Source organism: Rhipicephalus microplus, chromosome 3 (assembly GCF_043290135.1).
Source record: "Rhipicephalus microplus isolate Deutch F79 chromosome 3, USDA_Rmic, whole genome shotgun sequence".
Classification (NCBI taxonomy): domain Eukaryota; kingdom Metazoa; phylum Arthropoda; class Arachnida; order Ixodida; family Ixodidae; genus Rhipicephalus; species Rhipicephalus microplus.
The window spans coordinates 74067508-74086070 of NC_134702.1; the positions used below are offsets into that span (position 1 = coordinate 74067508).

The window sequence follows — 18563 nt, forward strand, 5'->3', positions numbered from 1 at the left end:
AGGTCCTGCCATATACTCACAGGCGCGTGCGGCACTGCATTGCGTTGACGCATGCGCGTTTCAGCGCGCCGGCGTCCCTCCGTCACGAAAAGAGAGAGACGCAGTGCTTGCCCTCTGGGTAACGCACTGGCGCGCAATGCAGCACGTCGCATATCGCGCTAGTTGCCGTCGGGCCGCGCCGACGGACGCTGGTCGCGCCTGGCGTCAATCCATAGAGTGCTCGCGTTTTGCTAACGTAGCGTCTCTGTAGCCAGCGTGCGCGCGCGTCAACACTACATAGGAGTATATTGGGCCCTTCATGATGCGCTCGCGGCCGTTTCACAAGCTTCACATATACCGAATTCGCTGTTACGTGACGTCAATGGATGAAGAAATATATGACTTGCGCAAAAATGATAATCCTGACACGCGTTTCATGTAAGAACATGACAACATACCATGCTCATAGCGTGCTTGCGGCTGTTTTGCTAGCTCCACACATACCAATTTTGGTATCACGTGACGTGATTAGATGACGAAGATAAACGACACATCCAAACATGATAATCATGACACGGAATACATGTACGGAATCATTTACCTTCAGCTCATAACGTTGTGCTGATTTATAAAGACATTTATCATCATTTTTCATTCGTGCATCGCATATAATTGATTCCCATGGTACGTAGAATCTGTCAATTTTTTTTTACAGATACACACCTCTCTAGGACGCGCATACAGTTGGACGAACACAAGGAAAAAATGATATGAAGAAAAAGAGGACTACGAGTGATCAGCCGTGGTCTTGTGATTTTCCTATAGGAGAAACTATAGGAAACCTATAGAACCTATAGAAACAGAGGCCAACGCTTACAAGAAGTCAAAGAAAACGTGTAGTAGTTAGATTCGCAACTGTTTGAGAGCACAAGCGGCACGTACCTTTCCTCCGATGCATGCTGCCACTGGAAGAAGGAGAAGCGGAACACATACGATGTACAGGAGACGCCAGAACTCCTTGAGCACACCGAACGCTGCCTGCATTTTTTGGCCGGCCCTGGCTGAAACGGAAACGATCAAGTCAAGAGAAATATCTCTAAAGGGGTTCACCACTTCCTCAACAACAGCACCTCAAATCGAAGGTCTCCGCCTTCAGAGATTCCCAAATACTTTTCAGAAACCTTAGCGCTGTGTCATCCTCTGGCAGGGGTTCCCGAAAATAATGACACATGCAACATCTTGAAGCTAAAGCTGTATTCTCAAAACGTAAACACTTGCAATGTTATTTTAGCTCGAGAATATGTATGTATGTATGTATGTATGTATGTATGTATGTATGTATGTATGTATGTATGTATGTATGTATGTATGTATGTATGTATGTATGTATGTATGTATGTATGTATGTATGTATGTATGTATGTACGTATGTATGTTTGTATGTATGTATGTATGTATGTATGTATGTATGTATGTATGTATGTATGTATGTATGTATGTATGTATGTATGTATGTATGTATGTATGTATGTATGTATGTATGCATGTATGTATGTGTGTATGTATGTATGTATGTATGTATGTATGTATGTCGACAGAAATACTGACATCCACATTGCTAACAAATTGCCGTCGTCGGTGATTGTCTGCTTTGTCTACGGTTATCCACAGATATAAAGCTATTCTTGTAAATTATAAAGTTGTCTGGGAAATTGGACTACCAGAGAAGTGAACTACCAGAGAATTGGACCACCATAGAAGAGAACCAAAAAAGGACTGTGCACTTTGTTGGTTCATACTTTATTTATGGTGAGAGCCTTCTATGCCAAATCAAACGCGAAAACGTATCATCGGCATCAACGTGCCTGCAGATTGATTAATAATATCAAATAAAGAAAACAAAGCAACCCGGATTTTAGAGTTCGTGCGGAATCTTCGACCACGCATTTCCGTTGCGCCGACCGTAATTTTGAGAACAAAACAGGCTATCCAACTTCCGACCTGGCAGCGTGAATCTTTCCTCTTACCTTTGCGACTGCAGCGGCTACTTCTGCCACGAGTCTGACAACATGGCTTTTCTTTTTCGTCAAAGTTTGTACACGTGACCGAGAGTCGGAGCGTCTCGACGTGCTGTGACGACGGCTCCAGATAACGGAGGCAACACTTCTTATCGCCAGGTAAAGTGTTCGCCTTCGCAGACACCAATAAGGGTCTGTAAACACACAAACTGCACGCGCACGCATTACCGCCATCACTTGAGGTGGGTCGGCCATGGAGCATGCGTCCAGAAGAAGAAAAAGGGTAAGATAAGCAGGTAAGAAAAAAAGATGCAGACTGCAGGTTATCGCGACTGCTTCACATTGAAAAGCACATCCCTCTCTCTGCGCCAATTTTGGTTCGTAATTCGTCCTTCTTACGCAGTGTCCTTCGTCTTTGCCCTCTTACCTCATCTGAACATAAGTATGCGCAACCTTTCTTCATCTGACTAATGTGGCCTCAAAGCCCGAGCGAATCAGGGGACGAGAGCGTCATGACACGTGGATTGATAGCTTCCTGGAACATAGCTAGCTAACGCATTGAATGGGCAGAGTGTGGCTACGGTTGTAAAAATTACTAAAGACAGGTTGTGTTGCCTTTCTTTTTTCTCGTGTTACCAGTTCAAAACTGCACAGGGAAATATCCAGGATTAAAAGGGCAAATTGTCACAGGAATAGATAAAAAGATGGAGCGTACAATGAATAAAAAAACTAAAAGCTGTCAGGCGAAGACAAAATCGCTCAGGCTAGCTCACACAGCTCAGTACGATCGCTATGACCTTGAACATTTAGTATAACATACTTAAAAGGCCCTGCGACACTTCTCTGAGTGAACATTCAACGACCTTACTTGCCTTACAATCAGAGTTCATCACCTCACGAATCAAATGTCGAAGAAATTTTTTACACCATCCTGTACGAGTGAAGCGAAGTTACTGGGATTTGTGCACACTTTATGAACTTTTCCCGCCCTCTTTCCCGTCCGTCCCAACCAACAAGTGCCCTGAAAGCTACACCAGGGTCAGGGTAAGTGGGGGGAGGGGGGTGGAAGAGTAGACAAAGGAGCAAGAAGACCTTAAGCCTTTTTTTTTCTTGATGCGTTGACTCACTGACTGACGTTTCGACTCACAAAGGCCGAAACGTCAGTCAGCAACTATACCGTGGACCATGCAAAACTAACGTGCGTCGTACTCTATTTTTTTTTCATTTCATATATATATATATATATATATATATATATATATATATATATATACACATATATATACCAAAAACAAAAGTGATGCTGGGTCGGGTCCGGGTGAGATTACCGTAGGTAAAAAGACGCACGTACGAAGTGATTTCATTGACGTTTCGGCCACGAGTCTGGCCTTCATCAGAAATCAGAATACAGTTTATGGCACGAGTGCTGTTTATATACATGTGCATATCAATAAGATAAAAATATGAGAACTGGTTGATTGATTGATTTGTGGGGTTTAACGTCCCAAAACCACCATATGATTATGAGAGACGCCGTAGTGGAGGGCTCCGAAGATTTCTACCAATATGAGAACTGGCATGAAAGGCGATATATATGCAAGTCACACAATTTGAAGGGCACCTGTTACACGAGTAACAAGATATCGTTGCCATGCACGAGCACGTTGTTTACAAATAAAAGATAAAACACATAAAAGATAAAGCACATAACATGAAGACCGGTAATAGCAAAGGGGAAAAGAAGAAAAAATACTAAAATAATAACAAAAAATCACAAAGACGTTACAAAGCTGCTACGTAATCAACCGATACAGACAATGTAGTGCGACTTGCTGAGCAAGGTTGAAAAAAGATGGACAGGGTGATACAGGTTACGCAGATAGGCAACTAAGTTTTCCTACGTTTTCATTTAGACCGGATGCGACGCCGTCGAACTCATAGATGAGGAATCATTCGCGGGCTTCTCTATCATAATTTGTGCGGAAACCAGATTTTAGTAATGTGACCTGTAGATTTTTAAAAGAGTGGTCAGGGAGGTGCACGTGTCTTGAAATGGGCAAGTGGGGCAAAGTGTTAGCATGAGATTTGTGGTTGTTAAAACGCAGTCTAATAGGCCCTTCTGTTTGACCAATGTACTGTATTTCACATAGCGCACATTCTATCATGTATATCACGTTCTTAGAATCGCAGTCAAGATTGCCTTTGATTTTTAAGGAAAAGTTGGAACCAGTACTGGTGACTTGTTGGCATGTGCGCATGTACGGGCATACTTTGCATCACGGCTTTTGGCAAGGATGGCACCCGATCATGTCAGGACTGTCTGCTTTTGACGATGACAATGATGAGAGTATGTCTCGAATAGCTTTAGCTTTGCGATACACTGCTTTAGGTGGTTCGGTGAAAGTGGTTCTTAAGCGTTCACTTTGCGTTAGAATATTGTGGTACTTTCTCAACACATTCGAAACACGCGAAACTTAGTCGACTAAGTTTGTCTGCGGTGAGGGAGTCGAGTTTTTAGCAGCGCACAACAGCGTCCTACGATTATGCATGTCGGCACGTTTTATTGCGTCATCAATTAATTGCGGCGGATATTTTTGTGTGACTAGAGCCTCCTTTAGTGTTCTGCAATTTTTTTTTGAAACTCTGATTGATCTGAGCAGATTCTCTTAAAGCGTAAGGCCTGACTGTAAGGGATGCTAGTTTTGCAATGTTTCACGTGACTACTGTCAAAGTGTAAATACTGTTGCCTGTCTGGTGGCTTCCTGTATAGAGCAGTGGATAGCTTATCATTTACAACCAAAAGAATTACATCAAGAAAACTAAGCGTTAATATGGAATAGGCGTGAGATAATTATATAGATGGATGGGCATCATTAAAGTCAGATATGAAGGAAAGCAACTCCTGTTCACCATGCGGCCAAATAAGGAAAATGTCATCGATGTATAGTTTATAATAAAAAGGTTTCAGCACACGGGTTTGCAAAAATTCACTGTCAAGCTGGCCATGAATATATTGGCGTAGTTGGGTCCAATACGCGTACCCATTGACGTGCCGCTAACTTGCACATAGTGTTGCCCTTCAAATTGAACGTTATTGAGCTCTAAAATGAGCCTGAGCAATACTGCTAATGTGTTGCTGTCAATAAATTTACCCGGTGATGCTGCTTCATAGGACCTGCCGACTGCCGCTATTCCATCTACATGTGGAATGTTGGTGTATAAAGACGCTACGTCTAGCGTGACCAAAAAGGAACCTTGAGGAATAATCAGATCAATTATACCAGTGTGAAGAAGAAGATGTGCCTGCAGCGAGCAGCATCGCCAACGCCCGGCTCTCTCGGCTCGTGCTTCGGTTCGTTGCTGTGCCGATCGCTGGACGGTTCATCACGCTGTCTCGTCGCTGTCTTTAACGGCTAATAAACCTCTTCACATTTGGTGGAAGGTGCTGTTAATCCCCGTTGCTACACCCTGGAGCTGCAAAGCCGCACGCTACCACCTGTCATGACTACCAACGCCACTACATCGACGCCTTCGCTCCAGTTCAACTGCCCTGGCCATCCCAGGCTACGGGAGCCGAAGGTCTTCAGCGGTGCGGATGGGACCGACGTAGAAGACTGGCTCGAGCACTACGAACTGGTGAGCGCCAACAATAAGTGGGATGAAGCCGACAAGCTGGGCCACGTGATATTTTATCTCACTGGCGTCGCCGAATTGTGGTTTAATAACCACAAACACAACATCCCCACATGGAGCGTCTTCAAGACGTCATGTGCTGAAGTGTTCGGTCGGCCGGCTGTCCGCAAGCAGAGGGCAGAACAGCGCTTGCGCGTCCGCTCTCAGCAGACTGGCGAGACCTTTACCAGCTATATTGAGGACGTCGTCGACCTTTGCCGACGTGTGAATGACACCATGCCCGAATCTGACAAGGTTAAAAACATCCTGAAGGGCATCGACGACGGCGCATTTCAAATGCTCTTGGCAAGGAATCCGAGCACAGTTTCCGAAGTCGTCAGCTTGTGTCAGAGCTACGACGAGTTGAACAAGCAACGCACTCTGACTCGGCAGCCTCAGCATGGTGGTCAGTCACTGTGCAGTTTCGACACCCTGCCGGACAATTCACCGCTGCTTCAGCAAGTTCGAGCCTTCGTCTGTGAGGAAGTCGCCCGCCAACTTTCCCTAGTGCCCTTAACTCACGAGACCACCACCCGTCTACCTGCCCCGCTTCGCACTGCTATTTCGGAAGAGGTTGCCCAAGCTGTTCCTGTTGCGCACCACGAGCCGCCTCTATCCAGCCTTGCCCACTGCCAGAGTGCCGCGCAGCTGGTAGGCCCTCCTGTCGCCTATCCGCCAGCCGTGCAGCCTGTGGCCGCGCCCCTAACGTATGCAGCGCAGCCTGTGGCTCCTCCTGTCGCCTGCTCGCAAGTGATGCAGCCTGTAGCAGCGCCGTTCACATATGCAGACGCTGTGCGTAGGCTTCCGCAACCACCCTATACCTCGCGCCCGCAGCCCGCACACCCGGCTGCTTATACTGCACCTTGGGCGGCACCACCAGTAGCCATTTCTTGGAGGACGCGCGATAACCGACCGATATGCTACGCCTGCTTTACTCCCGGACACGTTGCCCGCTACTGCCGCCGTCGACCTGAGACGGTCGGCGACTATGTCCGATCGTCGCAACCCGGCAGCCAACCCTTCGCGCAATACGGGCCGGTCTCGTTCCCTCGCTATGCCCCTCCTAACGACCCCGACTTCGTGACGCCGCGCGCACCCTCTCCTCGTCGGCGATCGCCCTCCCCAATGCGTCGCCGGCCCAGACCTTCTGACCAGGAAAACTAAGCAACGCAGTTCAAGAGGCAAGAACTGCGCCGTTTTCGAACTGTCTAAGCCCTCGCTCCTCTCCTGCTAACGTGGTCGCAGTAACTGTTGAAGGTTATTGTACTTTCGCCCTTGTCGACACTGGCGCCGCTGTTTCTGTTATTGCCGCTAATCTCTGCCGTTTATTACGCAAAGTAACGACGCCGCTTTCGGGACTGTCGCTTCACACCGCAAGCGCACAGCAAGTAACGCCTCTCGCAGCCTGCTCTGCAAGAGTCTCCATCGAAGGCATTCTTTACATCGTGGAGTTTATTGTTCTTCCTGTCTGTTCGCATGACGTCATCCTCGGGTGGGACTTCCTATCCCGCCATAATGCCGTCATAGACTGCGCACGCGCCGAAGTTGAGTTTTCACCCTTGTGTGATGTCCCATTACTGGACGCTCCTCATCAGCCGCCGAAGTTGCTCGTTCATGAAGATACCGATATTCCGCCTGGAAATTTCGCCCTTGTTCCCGTTTCATGCAACGCCTACACTGACGCTACAGTTCTTTTTATGCCTTCCGATATCTTCAAAAGTCGTCGAGCTTTGCCGCTGCCTTTCGCAACAATTGATCTTGCCGCCGAAAGAAGCAACATGTTCGTAAGCAATCCGCTTTCCACACCTGTCACATTGCTTGCGGGGGAATGTCTCGGCCGCGTGCAGGATCTCGACCCTTCGTTTTTGTTTGATGTCCCGGACGACTACTGCGACCACCCCAAAGCACTGTCGGCACTCGGGGAGTCGTCCGATGATACGTTTTCCAGCGCCATCGCCGACACTCTCACTCCCACCGAACATGCCGACCTGCTGAATCTTCTGCATGAGTTCAGGAGTTCGTTCGATGTGTCGCAACCTCAACTGGACAGCACATCACAAGTCTAACATCATGTTGACACCGGCCTACACCAGCCACTGCGTCAAAGACCATACCGTGTCTCCGCTGAAGAGCGCCGCGTCATCAACGATCAAGTTGAAGATATGCTTCGTAGAGACGTCATTCGACCATCCCACAGTCCCTGGGCGTCTCCCGTCGTCCTGGTGCGTAAGAAAGACGGATCTATCCGATTTTGCGTGGACTATCGTCGTTTGAATAAGATAACCCGCAAGGACATCTATCCTTTGCCGCGCATTGATGACGCCATTGACACCCTTCACGGAGCAGAATTTTTCTCGTCACTAGATTTGCGGTCTGGCTACTGGCAAGTCCCAATGGCAGAAGCCGATCGCCAAAAAACGGCATTTATTACACCAGACGGACTATATAAATTTAACGTCATGCCCTTTGGGCTTTGTAACGCGCCTGCCACGTTTGAACGTCTTATGGATAATACGCTACGTGGCCTCAAATGGAATATGTGCCTCTGTTACCTCGACGATGTCGTGGTTTTCTCCCACGAATTTCCTACGCACCTCCTTCGCCTCAGGCACGTTTTGAGCTGTCTGACCAACGCTGGTCTGCAGCTTAACCTGAAAAAATGCCGCTTCGCTGCACGCGAGCTCGTCATCCTAGGTCACATCGTGTCCAAGCACGGCGTATTACCAGACCCAGCAAAACTTCGAGCAGTCGCAGAATTTCCCAAGCCGACGACCATGAAAGAACTTCGCAGCTTTGTAGGCCTATGCTCCTATTTCCGGCGCTTTGTTCGAAATTTTGCATCTATCATGTCACCGTTAACCCAGCTTCTTCGCGGTGACGTGAACCTCACTTCCTGGTCCCCTGCATGTGACGTTGCCTTCACTACTCTGCACCGTCTGCTCACTTCCCCACCTATTCTTCGCCACTTCTTCCCGACGGCTCCTACCGAAGTGCACACCGACGCCAGCGGCGTCGGGCTAGGCGCGGTCCTCGCTCAACGAAAGCCCGGCTATTCAGAATACGTTGTAGCCTACGCTAGCCGCACTCTGACGAAAGCCGAAACTAATTACAGCGTGACAGAAAAAGAGTGTTTGGCTCTGGTGTGGGCGCTTGGAAAGTTCCGGCCGTACTTATACGGCCGCCCGTTCGATCTAGTAACTGATCACCACGCGCTTTGCTGGCTCTCCACGTTGAAAGACCCTTCTGGCCGCCTTGCGCGATGGGCACTCCGCATCCAGGAGTACGACATTCGCGTCGTATACCGCTGCGGACGCAAACACTCTGACGCTGATGCCCTGTCTCGCTCACCTTTACCACCAGATCAGACGTGCGGAAACACTTGCCTCCAGACCTTGTCATCGCTAAATCTCGACTCGATTGCCACCGAACAACGTCGTGACCCGTGGATCGCCTCTCTTATCGAATATTTATCTGGCACGCCCAACCTTCCAGTATCTCGATCCCTCCGACGTCAAGCTTTCCATTTCGCCATCCGCGATCAACTTCTTCATCGACGCAACTACGCTCCCGATGGCCGCCGGTGGTTGCTGGTCATTCCACGCACTTTACGATCGCAAGTATGCGCCTCGCTTCACGACGATCCACAATGTGGCCACGCCGGAGTGTTCAAAACATATGAACGCCTTCGCCATCGCTATTACTGGCGCGGCATGTACAATTTTGTACGTAAATTTGTGCAGTGCTGTCCTGACTGCCAGCGACGTAAATCAACACTGCCACGTGCGACTGGCGCATTGCAGCCACTTCCATGCCCTGCCAAGCCATTTGATTGCGTCGGCGTTGACCTCTACGGTCCCCTTCCATTGACACCAGATGGTAATCGGTGGATTATAGTGGCGGTTGACCACCTGACACGCTACGCCGAAACAGACGCTTTGCCGAGCGCTACAGCTCAGGATGTCGCCTCTTTCATTTTGCAACGCTTTATCCTTCGACATGGTGCACCTCGAGAGCTCCTTAGTGACAGAGGCCGCGCTTTCCTTTCCGAGGTCGTCGAAACTCTGCTTTCGGAATGCCACGTCATTCATCGGAAAACGACAGCATACCACCCGCAGACTAACGGACTAACGGAACGGTTCAACCGCACGCTAGGTGATATGCTCTCAATGTACGTGGCATCTGATCATAGCAACTGGGACCGTGTTCTCCCATACGTCATGTTCGCATATGACACCGCAATACAAACCACCACGGGATTCTCACCTTTCTTTCTTCTTTACGGACGTGAGCCTTCCCATACAATTGATACCCTACTTCCTTACCGTCCTGATGCTTCCGAGTGTCCACCTATCTCCGATGCTGCTAGACAAGCCGAAGAGTGCCGCCAGCTCGCCCGTGCGTTCACCTCGGAAGAGCAACAACGCCAGAAAGAAACCCGTAGCACCTCTCTTCCGGATCCCAGCTACGCCCCAGGGTCTCTTGTGTGGCTTGCCATCCCATACCAAACACCGGGACTCTCCTCGAAACTTGTCCCCCGGTACGAGGGGCCTTACACCGTTTTGGAGAAAACCTCTCCGGTTAATTTCCTAATTGAACCAGTTTCCCGATCGGACGACATGCGCCGGCGTGCACGTGACATCGTCCATGTTTCCCGACTGAAACCGTACCATGAGCCTTTGCCTGAAACTTCTTAAGTCGCCAGGATGGCTCCTTTTTCAGCGGGGGCGATTGTGAAGAAGAAGATGTGCCTGCAGCGAGCAGCATCGCCAACGCCCGGCCCTCTCGGCTCGTGCTTCGGTTCGTTGCTGTGCCGATCGCTGGACGGTTCATCACGCTGTCTCGTCGCTGTCTTTAACGGCTAATAAACCTCTTCACACCAGAAACAAAGTCGGTAGTGTCCCTTACGTAAGACGGAAGGGACGGTGGGATACTACTGATCAGGGAATCGACATAGCTGGACAATTTTTTTGTGATAGTACCTATACCTGAAATAATGGGACGGCCGCGGTTGTTTATCTTGTGTATTTTAGGTAAGAGGTAAAAACGACCGGGAACAGGACTTAGGGGAATAAGAGAATGAATCGCATTGTCAGGCACCTTTTTGTTTTCCAGATGCTCTAGCAAAGTGCTCTGGACAAGAGATTTAAATTGTTCAGTGGGGTCGTGATCCAGACGCTTGTAAAAACTCGTGTCTGAGAGCTGTCTTTTGGCCTCTGCTTCGTAATGAGACTTGTTCATTACGACAACAGCCCCACCTTTGTCCGCAGGCTTGATGACGATGTCGTTGCGACAGGACAAGGCACTTAGTGCTTTCATTTCACTGGTGGATAAATTACGGCGAAACGGCGTTTCCTTTCAATACGACTGTAGTACGTCTCGTTGTACAGCTTTGATATACATATCTAAGTATCTGTCTCGTTGTGAGGGAGGTACCCAACGTTTTCCAGAAGGTAATGCGCTTGTGGAACCATTCGTATTTTGCCGGTCATGAAAAAACTCGCGCAAGCAAAAGTTGCGGGCAAAATTATCCAAGTCTTTCAGTAATTGAAATTCACTGTAACCGCCTGTGGCAGGACAGCAATTGAAACCGCGGCACAGAACACTGCACTCCTCAGCAGTTAGTACAAGGTCCGAAATATTTACTATATTGTTCTGCTCCTTGATGATATCTTTGTCAATGGAAGGTGACAAAGAAGTATTGGGGTAAGCTTGTGCCGGATTCGTTTGCAAAGGGACGTAATTGCATGCATTGTTCTGGCTAGGGCATCAAACACCGTCCCGTGACATCTTCTTGACTTTCAATGCGTAAATTTCACGATGCTTTCTAGATGCGTATGCCTCTAGTGAGGCGGATTTATTAGACGAGAGGCTTAAATTCGCTGACATTTGATTTTGTTGGTGCAAGATTTTTTTTTTTGCTTGAAGAACGATAATGATCAAGGGTAACTCGGTTGAGTTGTAGTGAAGCATTTCTTAATATGTTGTCCCACCTATCTATATTTTGCTGAGACATCTTAGATAGGGCGGGTTTCACAATGATACGTAGACCCTTAGGTGCAACAGACGCGGTTAAGTAGGTGTTCAAGGTATCTACATGTAGGTCGTTGCGAACACGTTTTTCTACAACCTTCCGTAACCTTAATAATGCCTTTGAACAGAGGCGACAAGTGTTTTTACCGGGTGACAACGTCTTTAGTTAATCGGCAGGTCCCTGTCACACGGTTTGGGTATGGCTGCGAATCTTGTAGCGGTGACCATTGGCTGAGGGATCTGGAGGGTCCTTTGCTGAATGCGAAGGTCGAATTGACGAACCTCTTGTAGTGGAGTCTGTCGGGCAACTTTTCGAACCAACCTTGTTGCGATAGTCCTGCGTCACTCGCTCGTGAGGTGATGGTGGCTTTTGAGGGGAAGCACAACTTCTTGTTTGGCCAGCCACCAGTGCTGTGTCAGATGATTCGCGCACAACGGTTGGCCTCCTTGCGTTTTATCCTTTATTTGTGAAAAACGTGCTCGCCACGTGCTCGCGCATGGAAACGATATATTTTACTCGTGTATCAGGTGCCCTTCAAATTGTGTGACTAGGATATATATATGCCCATAGATCGCCTCTCATGCCGGTTTTCATATTTGTATCTTATTAATATGCACATGTATATAAACAGCCCTAGTGCTATAAACTGTATTCTGATGAAGGCCGGACCCGTGGCCGAAATGTCAATAAGATCACTACGTGCATCTTATTCCCTATATATATATATATATATATATATATATATATATATATATATATATATATATATATATATATATATATATATATATATATATATATATATATATATATATATATATATATATATATATATATATATATATATATATATTACTGATGATATTACTTATATATAATATTACTGATGAGTCTCCACTTACCGCAGCTAAACCACAAAACCAGCATTCCTTAAGTGGAAACGCTAAAAACTGCAGGAGGAATGCATCCTTGGCTCACGTACTGATGAAGCACGTACACGTATATTCTGACGATCAGCGCGTATTGTATTACCGTTGAACGTGCCAACCAAGCTCGAGACGTGAGCTCAAGTCACGGATGCGTCATTCATTTGCTTGTAAAATTAAACGTTGTCCGGGAAGGGTAGGTCGGTTTTCGCCTAAATGAACCACCCATTCGTATGCGATTCGTAATATTTATTTATATTTACTGTTCGCAGGTGTTCTGCTCAAGCGATAAGACTTTTAATCATGAAAGTTTCTGGCCGCGAGTACGAGTGATTCGGAAAAAATTCAGCGCTTTATATGGCTTTCGCATTGTTCTTTAGCAGTATGCTTCTCTGTCTTACGAATTTCTCCAAGTCATGAGGGAAGTCGCAAGGCAAGACGTTATTTTTCAGGGATGAGCTAAGAGGGAGGAAACATATTGCAAAATGTACTCTAAAAGGCAAATCTTTACTAACGCAGCGCAACGCAGGACAAAGAGCCAGAAAAGAAGCGACGGAACACGGGTATGCAGAGACTTCCAATTGGTTTTTTTATAACGAAAGCTGTATATGTGAGATCACAACTCGGGTCACGCGCAGTTGTCCGCCGCCGCCGCCGGTGCCCGTAACCACATCGCGCGAAATTAGAAAAAAAAAAAACCTACCACCAAGCACACAGTGGGGCTCGAAACCCGGATCTGCCTGGTGCCAGCCCAGTTTTCTACCGCTGAGCTACGCCGGTGCTTGTGACTTGTTGGCAAACTTGCCTTAAGCAGGCTTCATGTCGGGGAAGTAATCGCGTTAATACGATTTTTAAGTGTTTTAAAACAGCGGAAGAACAATCAGTCGTCGCACAATTCGAATAGCGTAACGAGTGGGCCGTCCAATACTCGAGCCCATAACAAACAAAAAATCTCGTTCTTGTTCCCCTATTAACTGTGGAACCTACCCAATTCAGCCATAATTCCTCATTATCATCAGCCACTGCATGAAGAGTTGGCACGAAATTCCTTGGAAGTGCTCAGCAGATACCACGCTTCTCAGAAGAATGACGAACCATAGCATAGCGAATGCCGGCCTACTACCCAAAAGTTCATAATTAATGCCCTGATGGGTATCAAGCAAGTGTTCTTGCAGTAGTTACCCAATGAGTGTTTTGAAAAGGCCCTGAAAGGCCGCTCTTCTAGCTTTCGCTGTGGCTGTGCTGCGCCTTCCGTGCAGGCCTAGCGTTTTTTTTTTTTTCAGACAGTAAATATACTCTATGGAGGAGAAAGACATCATAAAGTTTCGAGTCACGTGTACGCTATCACCGATTACGACAGTGTCTCGTGTTTCCTTTCCTAAACAAGCGTCAGCGTGCAGTTCAGAATTTGTGTCCACAGAAAGAGACACAGAAGTGCCCTTGCTTCGAAGTAGGCGGCCAGGAGCGACAGTCGCCGACGCTCACGATCGTAAACACAATTGACCGCCAACCGCCTGACTATTCGTTCAAGGCCGTCGCTGTCATGTGTCAGTGTTATCGTCGATCGACTCCAAAGAAACCGCGAGTAGGATTGGCGGACTTGTCAATACGGCGATCTTGTACAATCATCGCGTTATCTTCAAGGCGCGGGAGAGAGTAGAACAAAAGTAACATACCTGATAGCGAAGAACAATAAATATTCCTGTGTAAAGGTATGAGAGGGCTAATATCTGCCGCCTACTCTAATATAAGTCACCATTGTAGCTGATACCTCTAATATCCCTCCGTCGTCGTTTATCTTACATAGACAGCACGCCCGTTCATGCAGGGGGAGAGAAAACTGAAGTGTCAAAGAGATAGGAAAGGAGAGGCCACTTTTCAGGCTCGTGCCCACGTCCGCCTGCACTGCGGGAGGCACGGTTAGAGGGTGCGATGCTCAATAGCACCGGGCGCCCACCATTTCATTACGTATGGATCTCCTTATATTATAGGCCAGTTCATTCCTCCGGCGTAGCCAGCACAGCATATCTACAGTCAGTCAGACAGACAGACAGACAGACAGACAGACAGACAGACAGACAGACAGACAGACAGACAGACAGACAGACAGACAGACAGACAGACAGACAGACAGACAGACAGACAGACAGACAGACAGATGAATAAACAGACCGACAGGTGCTTCGCACCACTCATGATTATTCACTCCGTGGGTATTCTGTGACTTTCTTTTTTAATGGATGAAGAGGTACTTCTGGTCTGGAGATCGATGTTGTGCGTGCTCATTCCTCGAGAAGGTGGCCTTTCCTTTCCTCCAAATTTTTTCGCACTCCTTCTCTTTTCCCCCAATGACGCCGAGCAATCCCCTACTCACATGTTGACCTATTCTACCCTGAAACCACAATCATATCGTGGTTTTGGGACGTTAAACCCCACAAATGAATCAATACCCTGACGCCACTCTTCAGATGTACCCTACATATCTGATTGCCTGAGCAGAGTGTCCCTCGGCCGCACAGCGGCGGTTTCTCTCGCTCTCCTCGCTACCTTTTTAAAGCCATGGAACACGTCAGGGCTTTGACTCAGGCCACTGTTTCAGCATTTACGTCATAAAGAATGTTCTCATTTGTCTGATAGATAGATATGTGGGGTTTATAACGTCCCAGCAAAACCACCATATGAATATGAGAGACGTCATAGTGGAGGTCTCTGGAAATTTTGACCACCTGGGGTCCTTTAACGTGCACCCAAATCTGAGCACACGGGCTAACAACATTTCCGCCTCCATCGGAAATGCAACCGCCGCAACCAGGATTCGAGCCCGCGACCTGCGGGTCCGCAGCCGAGTACCTTAGCCACTAGACCACCGCGGCGGGGCTTCTCAATTGTCTGTCCCCTATGCTATACTGCCGCTCTATATGCGTTGTTCCCGAGTGTGCCGTGTAAATCTCTTCTGAAAAGGGAGAAACCAAGGCTTGAGCAATTCTGTCCATAGCGAGCAGCCATAATTCTTGATTATTTGCTCACACATCGTTAATATATACACATAATACTAATTCATTTAAACGTTACCGGTACTCGCGTGAACTTGCGTAGAACAATGGCGAACGTTTACCTACACCGCTTTTATGTTATTCGAAACGCGCTCAATTGTCAGGCTCAGTAGGAAGTTTGCTCTCTGCCCTCATGTTTCAATCCGCAATCAAAGCCTCTTCGCATTTGCAGTACGTGCCTTTCAAGTGCTTCTCATAGCGCTTTTTTTTTCTATCCCCGGAAACAACGGCGAAGAGCACAAGAATGAAAGCGCAAAACGGCGTACTCAGCGATCGTTCGTAGTTTTCCCGCGCGTGCGGTCTACCGGTAGCCCCCGAAGCTTCCTTTCGTGTTACCTTATTTCGCCTTCCTGCCTTCCGCCTATTGCGAAACGAACGCGAAAGGACTCGTACGCTTAGCTAGAAAAACCCACCGCCGCATCCGCTCGCTGGGCAAACGTGGTGTGGAGCAGAGTAAGCGAAGCTACGCTGTGCTTGCTGAATAAGTTTTTTACTCAAGATGAAGTGTCCCATCTACTTCCTATCATGCATGCATGGGACATGGGGTCATCACTTTCGATGCAAACATTTTTCATACTTTCACTTTTAGCCACCATGTTGAAGGTGCACACGCATAGAGTATCAAACACGCATCTGCTGTGTTTTTCTTTAGTCAGTTGGGCATACTCTTTTTTTTTGTGAGTTTGAGGAGATCTTAGAGAAAAAATAGTGATACTAACTTTTTAACAAAGGACTGAAGGCTCTGTGCCATTTCATGCTGCCTACCTTTTACCTCACATAGCTAAACATAACGGAAATGCCCACTATTCATTGAAACCAATGTTTTTCAGGTTTACAATGAACTTGTAAATTTCGCTGGATTATAAATGAAAAGTGGTAAGAGCAAATAGTGCGCACCATGAAAGTGCTAATTTTAGAAAGACGTCGCGTGTGCAGTAGACTTTTTCAAAGGGCACCATACTTGATTTTGTTATAGCTTGTGGTAGGGCATTTCACTTGAAACTCTTGTCGAGAGCCCATTGCGATAGGAGGGAAAGTATACACCCCAAAAGGTAGATGTTGCATTATTACTTGTACGCACGGCATACGTCTACGCGAAATACGTGTTCAGCACAAGGACAGACGAACGCGAGGCACGTCGTTTTCGTGCGTTGACCTCGTAACACGTGCCACGAAGACGTGTTTACCGAGACGTTAAATGAATGCGCGCACGCTGCTATAGACTCTTCAAGTGCAGTGTAGGTGTCTTGAACGTTTTGCACAATTTGCAACTGGTGCGTTTTGGAGAAGTATGCGAAACTGTACGTTGTCCGTGAAGGCTAGATTGTGCGTGATGCGCTGTACGGTTTTTGCTTCACCCAGTGTGAATGTTAGGTTATACACAGTGGTCGAATTGTGGCTTCAGCAGCACGCGATGAACGACAAACACAAAAATACGGCACTGTCTCGAGTGCATGGAGTGAACGTTCTTATCTATCTCTGCTACTGCGCTATATTGTCGCTGTGAAAACAATAAACAGGCTACACACGATTTCAGTAGCTGCGTAAAATCGAAGCATATATCCTTTCAGCGATCACATTTTTTGTTTAGACGCATTAAAAAGCAATGTTTACATAACATGCGGTTCCATGTATTTATAAACATTTTCATGAAAGAGTGAATAACCTTTACAATAACTCGCTAAAACGTGGTCGATAAATGTTTCATTACCTAATGAAAATTTAATAATTTGTATGCATTAAAACGAATGTGACCCAAAAGTGAATCTGAACGATCAAACCAATATAGAAGCTACAGAGGCCTTACTGCGGTGGTTTAGTGGCCAAGATACTCGGCTGCTGACACGCAGGTTTCGGGATTGAATCCCAGCTTTGGCGGCTGCAGTTTCGTTGGAGTCGAAAATGATGTAGGCCCGTGTGCTCACATTTGGGTACAAATTAAAGAACCCCACATAGTTGAAACTTCTGTATGCCTTCACTATGGCGTCTCTCATAATCATATGGTGGTTTCTGCACGTTAAACCACACATATTCATCAATTAAAGAAGCTACACACAGACACTACGAGACAGTGACCACTTCCTCGACTGTATGTCCTAAAGGTACGTGCGATATTCCTAGACGTGGCTGATGTAACAGTAAGGCTTGACAAAGAAAAAGTTATTTTGCTGGGACAACGCTTGCTCTGAGTAGTGCTAAGGGCGTACTCGACGGAGATGATCGCATCACAGCGAACTGGTGAATCGTGTACACGTGAGCAAGTAAATGTAAACAATGGCACGCCTCAAAGACCACCAGTGCTTCTACGTATGAAAGCGGTTCCGGCAGCCTGCTTCTAGGCTCATTACCAATTTTTCCTACAGCGATTAACGACGATACGCGGCATGTGCCAATAACGAGCGCAATCTCGCTTACCTCCGCAGCGCCCATCGTTGTAGCTCTCCCCGTCCACGTTCGGTGGCTTCTCCACGTAAAAGATGCCCGTGACCATTGTCGACACCACTCGGCTAACACGGGAAGAGAACGCACGTGGAGGATGCTCCGTCGACAATCACCGAAAAGGATGTTTGTAGCGGTCCTAATTCGCTTGGGAGAACCGCCGCCCGACCATCGCTCCTGCTGTCGGGGGGAATCCGCTGTATGTGCGCGGTCGAGAGAAAGAGTTTGTCCGCGATCTGTGCAACCGGTTCCTACTGCGTTGAGCTTTGCCTCCGCGCAGAACGTTGCGTGCGACGGTCTCTCCTTCTCTCAAGCGAACGTTTTGGCGCGTTGGGTGCGAATGTGTGCAGTGCAGTGCGTGGTTGTTTTAGTGTCACCACCACTATCAATATCTTCTTTGGTTTTTCCAGTTCAAGCGTTCCTTCCTCTCTTTTCCAACAAACCC

At 47.4% G+C, this 18563-nt stretch overlaps 1 protein-coding gene across 2 annotated transcripts in view; it reads right to left on the reverse strand.

The window, feature by feature from the left end:
• Positions 1 to 18292, reverse strand: part of LOC119160872 (Na(+)/citrate cotransporter-like) — a 61040-nt gene extending 42748 nt beyond the window's left edge. For both annotated transcript variants that reach the window (XM_075889832.1, XM_075889831.1), the window contains exons 1-2: positions 18095 to 18292; positions 922 to 1040 (exon numbers count right to left, since the gene is read on the reverse strand). In XM_075889832.1, the coding sequence (XP_075745947.1) occupies positions 922 to 1040; positions 18095 to 18170 (195 nt within the window). In that variant the 5' untranslated portion in view covers positions 18171 to 18292. The remainder of the gene's footprint in view (positions 1 to 921; positions 1041 to 18094) is intronic.
• Positions 18293 to 18563: the final 271 nt, after the last annotated feature.